General features: G+C 38.0%; 1 protein-coding gene across 1 annotated transcript in view; it reads right to left on the reverse strand.

Moving 5' to 3' along the window:
• The window catches only part of DGKB (diacylglycerol kinase, beta 90kDa), an 873,198-nt gene that overhangs the window by 787,646 nt on the left and 73,348 nt on the right, over positions 1-12,204 (reverse strand). The window contains exon 2 of the mRNA XM_010862153.1: positions 8,656-8,914. Within this exon, the coding sequence (XP_010860455.1) occupies positions 8,656-8,725 (70 nt within the window). The 5' untranslated portion in view covers positions 8,726-8,914. The remainder of the gene's footprint in view (positions 1-8,655; positions 8,915-12,204) is intronic.

Raw genomic sequence — 12,204 nt, forward strand, 5'->3', positions numbered from 1 at the left:
CGCCGAAGAATTGATGTTTTTGAACTGTGGTGTTGGAGAAGACTCTTGAGAGTCCCTTGGACTGCAAGGAGATCCACCCAGTCCATACTAAAGGAGATCAGTCCTGGGTGTTCATTGGAAGGACTGATGTTGAAGCTGAAACTCCAGTACTTTGGCCACCTCATGCGAAGAGTTGACTCATTGGAAATGACCCTGATGCTGGGAAAGACTGGGGGCAGGAGAAAGGGACAACAGGATGAGATGGCTGGATGGTATCAACGACTCAACGGACATGAGTTTGGGTGGACTCCGGGAGTTGGTGATAGACAGGGAGGCCTGGCATGCTGCGGTTCCCGGGGTCGCTAAGAGTTGGACAAGACTGAGTGACTGAACTGAATTATATATACTCATATTAGTGTGTGTGTGTTTGTGTGTGCGTGCGTGCATATGTGTGTGGGGGGCACTTCCTGCTAAAATGTAGATGGCAGCATCTATGGAAATTTCTAGAAAATAACAACCTTTAATTTACAACTCAGTTAAGGATGAAGTGCATTATTTAACCTGCATGAATTTTTGTGATAACGCTTGTTACAATTCATCATACTAATATTGGTAAAAACAACAAGACTAATTATTTATAAGTGGGGAGTACTAGCCTCATTTTATAAGGTGAAGAAACAGAACATTAAAGAGATTGCAATGACTTTCTTAATGTTCCATAGGAAATACTTGTGAGTTACTGTTCACATTTGTAGTTTTCACCAAATATTTCTATCTTTCCCGATGCTATACAGACAGAAGGAGTGCACTTCTGTACTCCCTTCAAGTTAGATGTGATCATGTGGATTGCTTGGGCCAAAGAAACGTAAGCAATGACGTTATCAGGATGAAGTCTTAAGAGTCAGCCCCCAATGTACAAAGTCTAATTCTCTCTGTCACAGCATGTGCCAAGTTTTAAAGCTGAGGACTACTCCATCTGACTGGGACTTGATTAAGGACAATGTGAAATTAAACCATTTGCTGATTCAGATTTGGAAATGTAAATAGGAGCAAGAAATAAGCTTCTGTTTTGTTAAGCCACTGAGATTTTGTTAATTTTTCCAGTCATAGCCCAATTCGGTCCACTCTGATCAAAATACTTCTCAGAAATACTAACTTCAATATTAAAGTTTGTTTGACCATAAATCTTAATTTACGGCTTTGGGGCAATTTTGAAAAGTTGAAAAAAATAGATGTTAAAAGTCATTGAAAACGATGTTTTTTCAGGATACTGAAATAATGGAAACTCAGACATTCATAGTTATTACTTTCTTTTACTACTACAAGATTCAGGTATTGAAAAACTTAAGCTACATGGACCCAGAGAAGCCACCAACAGGAAATTCGGCCTGAAGCAGTACAACAAATAGGAACCAAACCCAGAGATGAGGCAAAAGAGATTATGCAGCCAACATACATTCCAGAAATAAAATCTGGGTCAGAGCCAGGAACTGCTGAGTTAATCAATGTGAATAAGAAGAAACAGGGTCAGAAATGAAAGACATGGATTATCTAAAATAGAGTCACAGATTCCAACTTCAGACAAGTGTCAGGGCAAAGTCAAGACAGTCTGCGTGAGTACTAGAAGTGATTTTCATAGGAAATCACCTCCATCACCACCATTAGGATTCTCAACAAAAGAGTAATTTATTGAGTACTGAGCACGTCACAGCCCTCTTCACACTGAATCCTTATTGCAATCCTAGGGCATGGTAAGGAAAACAAGGTGTGCATCACAGCACTTGAACTCAAACCCTGTTTAACCTAACAAGGAGTTATATGCTTTCAGCCACTATGCTAATTGACTCTGAGCCATTTGTTCTTCTATCTGGGAAAAGAGAGTAATTAACATTAAGTGGCTTGGCCTCCCAAAATAGAGCCAATGTAACAAAGAGTCTAGGACAAACTGTAAGAGAGCTAATCCCACTGAGATGAATTAGAGGGCTAATATGTGATCTAAATTTGTTTACCAATAAGCTGAATATGCACAGGGGAGATCTAGTCTCTCCCTCCACCTCCTTAAACCTTCAGGTAGGGATCAAGCCCAAAAGATATCTCAAAGATACAGATCATCATGCTGGAGGGTGGGGTTTCTTGGGAGAGGAAAGCTACTTAAGACAGAAAAGGACTCTGACAATTGTTTTATTATTATTACAATTGTGTGCTGATTTTATTCTCCTCTCTTTTCCCTCCCATGTTTTTCATAAGGAAGAGTAAGGGAGGTTCCAGAAATAGGAGAAAGATGTGTGGGCGGGATGAAGAAAAATGACTCCACTTAAGACAGGGCATCATGGAAGTCCACACAGGATCCAGTGCAATGAAGCAGAATAAGAGAGCAGAAAGGCACATTTGGGGGCAAAAGCCACAGGCACAGTTAGAAGCTCTGTCCTGTATACAAAAGCCCTTTGAGAGATGGTTGTGGCTGTTGGAGATAAGAGGACCTGATGAATCCTGGATTCCAGCTTCTCCTATTTGTGAAACATGATTAACAGCCTTTTTAATAACACAGTGATATTTGTAAGAAATATTAAATGAATTATTACTGTTTTGATCTTTGCCATCACTTATTGTGCCACAGCAATGGGCCAAGTAATCTTCCTAAGAGATCATCTGCCTTCTTTAAGGCTTACTGTATTAAATGAATCAATACTTGTATTTAGAACAGGGTACTAAAAACCTATTATTGATGATGATGGCTACTGTTTCATGAAAACCTACAACACTGTGAGGTGGAATTCCACTTTTCCAGGTGAGTAAGCTGAGCCCCAGATAGTATATATAACCTCCCTAAGGCCCTAGGACTAATAAGTTGAAGATAGAGCAGGGGTTCAACGCTGTCAAATATTAGTTTGCCTGCAAAGCCTGTGTTCTTTCCACAAAGTCATACTGCACGCCTCTCTCCAATGGAAGAAATTGTACACTAGGTCCAAATATTAGGCACACTGGTCCTTATTGAAAAGAACAAGTTTATCATATAATTTTGCAACTCTCTACAATGCCAGCTGCTATAAACAATATGAAATTTATGAAAGTTCGGAAGTGTTCCCACTGTAATAACACAGTATTTCTCAAAAATAATTTACATGCTCTATAACACTCTTTATAAATAGCAAATAAAAAGCTAATCCTAAGTGACAATATGTGGGCAGATAATGAATCACTTGGAAATACTGTGTAGATTTTGCATAGAAAATATTTTCGTCCATGAAAAGATTTGGAATTTCTTAACCCTTTGCTGTGTCTTGAAACCACAGCAGGAAGCACTGACAAACTAATAATCTGATAAGCTCAATTCTCTACACGGCAGGAGTGAGAGCTCTTCATCTTACAACAACAGTTTGGATGACTTTTTATAAAAGAGTGGGGAAGAAAATTATACTCCTCTCCCACTTATCAATGGAAATGCTTCCCATGGAGTGACTCAGTCTGAAAACCTAAACAGGAGCATGCGCTCAGCATGCTGTAGGCGGCCACAGCGGGCTTCGCATTAGCTGCCTTGAGCATTTGTGGGGACAACACACATCTGAGGCTGCCAACAGCACCAGAAGCTTATACCTTGTGAGAAAAATTTGGTCCTGTAGCAGAAAAAAGACATTGGTTCTTCATGCTCCAAAATGTGGCACTTTTTAACTCGATCATCAACAATATGTTCAAACAGCCAACAAAACACTCCCTCCTTCTCTAATAAAATAATGATTGTAAACAGTTACATTACTTGCAACTCACAAGGCACTGTTCTCATTCCTTGACATATATTAACTCATTCAATTGAATACTCACAACATTTGACATATTTATTATTTTTCCCATTTTAGAAGTATGAAAATTGGGACACAGAGATGTTATATAACTTTTGAAAGTCAGACAAAGTACTATGTACTTTGCTATACTATGATGGGACCAGGACTTGAACACAAACTGTTTGATGTGCTAGCTGCCTAACCAGGAATGCTATGCCAATATCATTTAATTTTTCCCCAATTAATTATGAGGAAAGCCTAGAAGTTGAAACATGTATAGTTGCAGGGTATAACGGACTAAAATTTGTGTCTCCCCAAATGCATAACATATGTTGGAATCCTATTTTGCAATATGAGTTGGGGGGTGGGGGTGATTAGGAGGTAAATGGGCTTCCCTAATGGCTCAGCCATAAAGAATCTGCCTGCTCTGCCAGAGACGAAGGAAACCCCGGTACAATCCCTTAGTCAGGAAGTTCCCCTGGAGGAGGAAATGACAATTTCTCCTGAGGTCCTGAAGCTAGAACTCTGATTAGAGCCTTTATAAGAATCCCAGGAGAACTTTCTGCCCCTCTTGCTCTTTCAACCATGTGAGAATACAAGAAGCTGACAGTTTGCAGCTCAAAAGAAGACCTTTATCAGAATCCATGCAGGCACCCTGATCTCAGAATTCCAACCTCCAGAACAATGAGAAATAACTCTCTACTCTTTATAAGTTACCCAGTCTGTTGTATTTCATTTTAACAGACTAAACAAAGTAAGACACGATATATTATGGCAATTGTGGAGAGAACTCAAGATCAGATAACTTGAGGAAAAGATCTATATGGTATTATAGGACTAACAGTGAGTTAGTTTTGTGGGGGTAAGAGTTCCATGAATTCAATTCATCTCAACCAAGAAACTGACAACCACACCTTCATTCCCCAAAAGCATATAAAACACTTATTTGAAATATATCACATATAACCTTCAGTTCAGATCAGTTCAGTCGCTCAGTCGTGTCCAACTCTTTGTGACTCCATGAATCGCAGCTCACCAGGCTTCCATGTCCATCACCAACTCCTGAAGTTCACTCAGACTCATGTCCATCGAGTCAGTGATGCCATCCAGCCATCTCATCCTCTGTCGTCCCCTTCTCCTCCTGCCCCCAATCCCTCCCAGCATCAGGGTCTTTTCCAATGAGTCAACTCTTCACATGAGGTGGCCAAAGTATTGGAATTTCAGCTTCAGCATCAGTCCTTCCAATGAACACCCAGGACTGATTTCCCTTAGAATGGACTGGTTGGATCTCCTTGCAGTCCAAGGGACTCTCAAGAGTCTTTGCCAACACCACAGTTCAAAAGCATCAATTCTTCCGTGCTCAGCTTTCTTCACAGTCCAACTCTCACATCCATACATGACCACTGGAAAAACCAATACCCCGACTAGATGGACCTTTGTTGGCAAAGTAATGTCTTTGCTTTTCAATATGCTGTCTAGGTTGGTCATAACTTTCCTTCCAAGGAGTAAGTGTCTTTCAATTTCATGGCTGCAGTCACCATCTGCAGTGATTTTGGAGCCCAAAAAAAATAAAGTCTGACACTGTTTCCACTGTTTCCCCATCTATTTCCCATGAAGTGATGACCTTGGCATGCTACAAATATAGACTTAAGTTAATAACTTTTAAAAATTGAGTCATTAAGTATATACAAACAATTTCTTATTGAAAGTCACAAAACAATTACAATCAAGAAAGTAATTCAAATCTAATATAGCATTTTTCTAATAGACTATGGAAGAATGTCACCTTGGCAACATTGCATTGCAACATGAAAAATCTGATCCTTAAAGGCTGCAAATAAACTGATGACATGTACTGAATAGCATGGAAAATATATCCCTTTTATAATCTTCAGGCTAATAAGTTTGTTTCCAGTTATGTTTTGACAATGGCAATTTATTACACAAAGATACATCCTAATTGTAATGGTCTTTGCATTTTAATTATACAGGAAACTTCAAGGATTAAATCTAGCACTTTTTATTGCTGTCGAGGTTATTTAAAAAAGAGAAGTTTAATGATCATGGAATCAGCACTATTTATTTCCTTTACAGTTAACTTGTCTTCTTAAAAAATCTGTTTTAATAATGTTCTTATACTCACTGTGTCATTGCTCACTATTTTATTGAATGCCCATTAGTCTTTGTCTCAATAGGTTACAACTTTTATATTTGACAATTTTTATTATACCTATCATAGGTATTTCTGTAAATTTATTACAAAATGAAGTATTTTAATGATGTAATTAAGTGTACTCCCATATTCCTTAGCCAATAAAATAAAAGTAGTAGTCAATAATATATTTAATACTTTAGCATTAAATTCTATTTATCTGTTCAAATGCAATTTTAATATTTGAGCAAATGTTAATCTAAATAATAATTTAGCTGCTGTGGCAATAATTTATCTATTTTATATTAGTGCCTCCATAGGTATGTTTCCTATAGGTACCTGAGCACTGGAAAATATATTTTAAAAGTCCAGGTAAGTTCAATATAACCTAAACAAAACCATTATGTTTATTTTACTTGGGGAATTATGTCACCAAACTCCCCTGTCTTTCCAATCAAATTTTTAGAGCTGAAATCTGCTTCTCTCTCTCTCAATTCTCATATTTTATTATTGCCTAAATTCTCTTCCATTAGTTTTAATGATATAATACTAAATCTATGTTTTTATTATCATCTTTCTCCATTCAAATTTTTAGTTTATTGCAGTAGCTCACTGCCATCATTTCAGTCTGTTTCAAATACTATTCTCATATTTGCAAATTCAGATTCTTGGGCTATAGTGCTGTTCATAACAACCAACCCTTAGCATCCTACAAATACTTTTCACTGTCTAACTCAAGTTGGGTATTGTGTATTTTAATTCCATCTCAGTTTTACAGCCTTAATTCACTCACTTCTTTAATTTGTGGTGTAGCTAAATGTGGCTCATCTCACTTTCTCAAATATATGCTAAATTTTTCTTTTAAAATATATCATTTTTCTGCATGTACCTTGTCTTTTTTTTAATTCATTTCAAATTCCTCTTTCATGAAGATTTCACTTTCTCCCTATCTCAAGTGGCACACTGTAACCCTACAGATACTTAAACTTTGCTTGTAGCCCTTAGATTATATTTTATCTACATCTAGAGTCATTTATCCATCAGTTCCTAGCCTTCATTAAACTGTAAATTCCAAAAATGCACATCTGCATTTCCCACCATGCCAAGCAGAATACTCTCCATAAAGATGTTCAGAAATATTTACAGCAAAGAGCATATAAAAATTAGAAAACATAGGTAAACCAATTTTTCAGTTTCAGTTCAGTCACTCAGTCGTGTCCGACTCTTTGCGACCCCATGAATTGCAGCACACCAGGCCTCCCTGTCCATCACCAGCTCCCGGAGTTCACTCAGACTCATGTCCATCAAGTCAGTGATGCCATCCAGTCAACTTCAGAACTACTGAGTATAAACACGCTGACAAGAATTCAGCCGTTCTGGACTAAACTGTCCTCATGAGATAAGTAGATGAACCATGCTTTCAGGGGCTCCAAACAGTTTTTGAAGCTGGGACCACATTTTGATATCAATTATTTGCCCTCCTCCCCCCGATTTGGTAGTTGCTGTTGGTTTGGTTTTGTTTATTTTTAATCATTATTGATGGAGAAAACTCATAGGTTCTTATAGGAATTTGCATCTTCCTTGCAAATACCCACCGGCACTCTCAAAACCTTACCCAGAACACTTCAGCCCTCCAGTTAGAAAGACTGGAATACCTATTTATTGGCCTTTTCATATAAACAGACATTCTAAGACAGTTCCTGTCTTATAATATGTACCCCATAAATGTGAGTCTTATTATCACTCACCTGTCTACTTATTATTATTCAAGATCCCTCATTTGAGTTTAATCATTTTTTCCACCTCTCCTTCAAAACATCATTCAATCCATTCTTGTCACTTCTCTCCTACACACCCCAACTCTTGGCATAAGCATCTCCAGCCAGCTGCTCCACCTTCTGCTTCCTTCACTACTGTGTGCTATTGGTTCTTTCTCACTGTCCATTTCTTGCATTTTCGTCACTCATAATCACATTCTTATGGCATTCTCTGCTTATTTTTTCTCTACTCATCATGCTCCCAGCAACCTTTTGCTGCTTTCTATTTCTTAGTTGCTTCATTTTCTCTAATACGTTGACACAGCTGCCCCCCATATTTACAGGTGAAACTCAATTTGTGAAATATATATATTTTCGAAAATCCATGGTAGAAACATAAATACGATCCTGCTGTTCATGTGTAAAGATAACCATATTTTAAAAGTGCACACTATAAAGCAAATCACCATGGCTTATCTTTGTATTAATACACACACCCAAATACCTTCTCTTTCTTTTACAATCTCTTATTTTATTCTTTATTTTTATTTTACAACCTCTTATTATACATGTGGGATTGGCCACAATGTACCTAAGACTCCTTATTCCCAGTCTTATAGAAATGTTATGCTAACAAACAAGGTAAAAAAAAAATAATACACTTTTGCTCTTCCTTCTGCTAATCCTTCTTCTTGGTTACAGACTCACCAATCTCTATTCTCCCAAACTGCTTTATCCTTTGCATCACACCTATTACAGCTGGAGGGTTTCCCAGTTCAGTTCTGCATCTAACATCCAGTTCTTTTTCTTCTAGATTTAGTGATTTTCCTTTTCCTCATGCCAAACAAGTAGTTTCAAGTCCGCTTACTTGCAAACACAAAAGACCTTTATCCTGATGCTGAACAGGACCCATAATCTGTTTTTGTAGGTATATAATATGTCACTTAAAATAAATACCAAGTAAAATCATATCAATATGAATACTTACACTCAGCATATTTCTGAAGCTGGGAAAATTCTGAAGGGCTGAGGTGGGCCCACTTTTCCTGGTTTGTCATGGTGGTGGTCAGGAGATCTCTTACATACCAGGTGAGGAATTCTTTATTCAGATTTTGGCAGAATTTAGGCTTCAAAGTTTCCACATGGCATGTTTCATTATAAAATATGTCATGCTTTCAAACTATGCAATCTGTCAACATGAGACCACTGTGGGTATGAGTTTGTAGTTTCAATAAGATATTAAATCACTGTAGAAAGAAAAACATAAAGATTGAAAGATTAGCATTATTAAATGAAGAAAAAAACTGACAAGTCTTAGAATGCTAAAGATTTTTAATTCCTAAATAATATATTTCAAAGTTATTCTATTTTGCATGATAATATTTCATTGCTCACTCTTTAATGGCATTTTATATACATTTTCTAATGCCAAATCATAGAAGAAATATGATTAAAAATACAAAGTGTGAAGAAAATTTTATAAGGTCTAGTTTCATACAAGTAGTTTTTTTATGTTGTTCAGCTTTATAAACTCCATATTCCAAGAGCAAAGAAAGGTGCCACTTTTACCACTCTGAACTTATCAGATTTTTAAATATCTAAATGAATGTTATGTTTAAAACAATTTTTAAAAATACTTTATTTATTTATCTGGCTGCATCGGGTTGTAGTTGCAGCATGCAGGATCTTTTTTTTCTTTGTTTTAGTTGCAGCACGTGGGATCTTACTTCCCCAACCAGGAATCAAACCCAGGCCCCCGAATGCAGGCCCCCTGCATTGGGAACACAGCATTTTAGCCACTGGACCAACAGGAAAGTCCCATAAAACAAAATTTTTAAAAGAAGCTAAGTAAGATCTAAGTTACCTAAACAAACAATCTGCTGGTCTGTCAAATTTCTAACAATGGTTTGGAATGGTCATCAGTGGTAGCACAGATGTCTGTGCTTGTGCGTGTGTGTGTGTGTGTGTGTGTGTGTGTGTGTGTGTGTTCAGTCACTCTGCTATGTCTGATCCTTTGTGGCCCCATAGACTGTACCCTGCCAGGCTCCTCTGTCCATGGGATTTTCCTGGCAAGAGTACCAGGGTGGGTTGTCATTTCCTCTTCCAGGGGATCGTCCCAACTCAGGGACAGAACCTGCATCTCCTGCCCAACAAGCAGATTCTTTACCACTGAGCCACTGAAGAAGCCCCCAGCATATATATTTACAATTATGCATATCAGTATGGGAGGTGCATAAACTGAATGTTTTCCTAGCAGTAAAAGAAAAATTTAATTTTACCACGTGTAAAGCTCCCAATAAAATTTACCAAACTAAAGCAATTTCAAATGTCTGACAGACTTCCATAATGATAGTAGATAGAACTACTATGAATCATGCTTAAAAATAAACCCCTAGGTTGTCATGGCCCTGCATTCACTGCAACATCTATAAAAGCAAACAAAATGAAAAACCATCTGGCTTTAACTTTTTATCAGAGACAGTAATCAATCGCTCAGTGACCCACCGGACTGGCACTCTAATCATTATCGAAACTAACATATTTAGAAACAATCACTTAGATATTTATGCAATTAAATCAATGGAAGGCTTAAGTACATAGACGTTATTACCTAAAGGCATGGAACCTGTATTTGTCATTAGTGCCTAATCTTTTTTCAGTATCTCTTTACTCTTCTCCACTATCAACCCTACAACCTTACTATCATATTCTGTCATCTTACCCTGAAAAAAACAACAGCAAATCTCTTTGTGTTGGTCTCATATGTTTACGGTTCCAGCAATTCGTTTTACAAGGTGATAGTTTGCTTTTAAATGGAAAAAAAATAAAAATGAAGATACCGATGCATTAACAGAGAACAAATTGCTAGATTTTTTTTTTCCTCCCAGGGTACACTCTTATATCACAACCATAACATTGTGGAAGCAACACAAACTAAAAGGAATGAGACTATGTGATAGATAATTTTGCGCTTTCCACCCAGTTTCTTTCTGCTGATTTCATCCTTCACATTGATTTCATCCTGACCCTTTGCTTCTCTCCAGTTAAATGCCATTTTAGTGGGACTGTAAAACAAGGTGCCCTGTCATATCCAGAGGGAGACAGATGATTCAGTAACATGTTGATGATCAGACTCCATCTCATGGGGCTTTAACTGTTGAACAGAGTTGCGCAAGAACAGCATGAAAATAGCTCTGGTCTTAATGCTTATAGCAATAATGAGGATACCTGTCCCTGTTTGACCCTGACGTTCTAGGTATCCTGTCACTTCTAAAGGTATCATTATTTTAATAACAAATAAGCAGGCCAGAATCAGTTTCTGTTACCTACAACTTAAAAACCTAAACTGATGACAATGGCAGTTCATTAATTTATTCCAAAAGATGTTTACCAATCTCTTGTGTGCTTGAAAGCATTCCAGACACCAGAAATGTAACAGAGAAACACATAAAAGATGAAATACAGCAATTTCAGCAATGTGTTAGTTTTACTAAGAGCCTACAGTATGCAGGACGTTCCCCTGATAGCATTTATGTGTTGGATTATTCATTCAGTTCAGTGACTCAGTCGTGTCCAACTCTTTGCGACCCCATGAACAGCAGCACGCCAGGCCTCCCTGTCCATCACCAACTCCCGGAGTCCACCCAAACCCATGTCCATTGAGTCGGTGATGCCATCCAACCATCTCATCCTCTGTCGTCCCCTTTTCCTCCTGCCCTCAATCTTTCCCAGCATCAGGGTCTTTTCAAATGACTCAGCTCTTCTCATCAGGTGGCCATAGTATTGGAGTTTCAGCTTCAACATCAGTCCTTTCGCTGAACACCCAGGACTGATCTCCTTTAGGATGGACTGGTTGGATCTCCTTGCAGTCCAAGGGACTCTCAAGAGTCTTCTCCAACACCACAGTTCAAAAGCATCAATTCTTCAGCACTCAGCTTTCCTTATATTCTAACTCTCACATCCATACATGACCACTGGAAAAACCATAGCCTTGACTAGACAGACCTTTGTTGACAAAGTAATGACTGCTTTTTAATATACTGTCTAGGTTGGTCATAACTTTTCTTCCAAGGAGCAAGTGTCTTTTAATTTCATGGCTGCAATCACCATCTGGAGTGATTTTAGAGCTCAGAAAAATAAACTCAGCCACTGTTTCCACTGTTTGCCCATCTATTTGCCATGAAGTGATGGGACCAGATGCCATGATCTTAGTTTTCTGAATGTTGAGCTTTAAGCCAACTTTTTCACTCTCCTCTTTCACTTTCATGCTCAAACTACTCCACAACTGCACTCATCTCACACGCTAGTAAAGTAATGCTCAAAATTCTTCAAGCAAGGCTTCAGCAATACGTGAACCGTGAACTTCCTGATGTTCAAGCTGGTTTTAGAAAAGGCAGAGGAACCAGAGGTCAAATTGCCAACATCTGCTGGATCATGGAAAAAGCAAGAGAGTTCCAGAAAAACATCTATTTCTGTTTTATTGACTATGCCAAAGCCTTTGCCTGTGTGGATCACAATAAACTGTGGAAAATTCTGA

This window comes from Bison bison, unplaced genomic scaffold, assembly GCF_000754665.1.
Source record: "Bison bison bison isolate TAMUID 2011002044 unplaced genomic scaffold, Bison_UMD1.0 scf7180017864479, whole genome shotgun sequence".
NCBI lineage: Eukaryota > Metazoa > Chordata > Mammalia > Artiodactyla > Bovidae > Bison > Bison bison.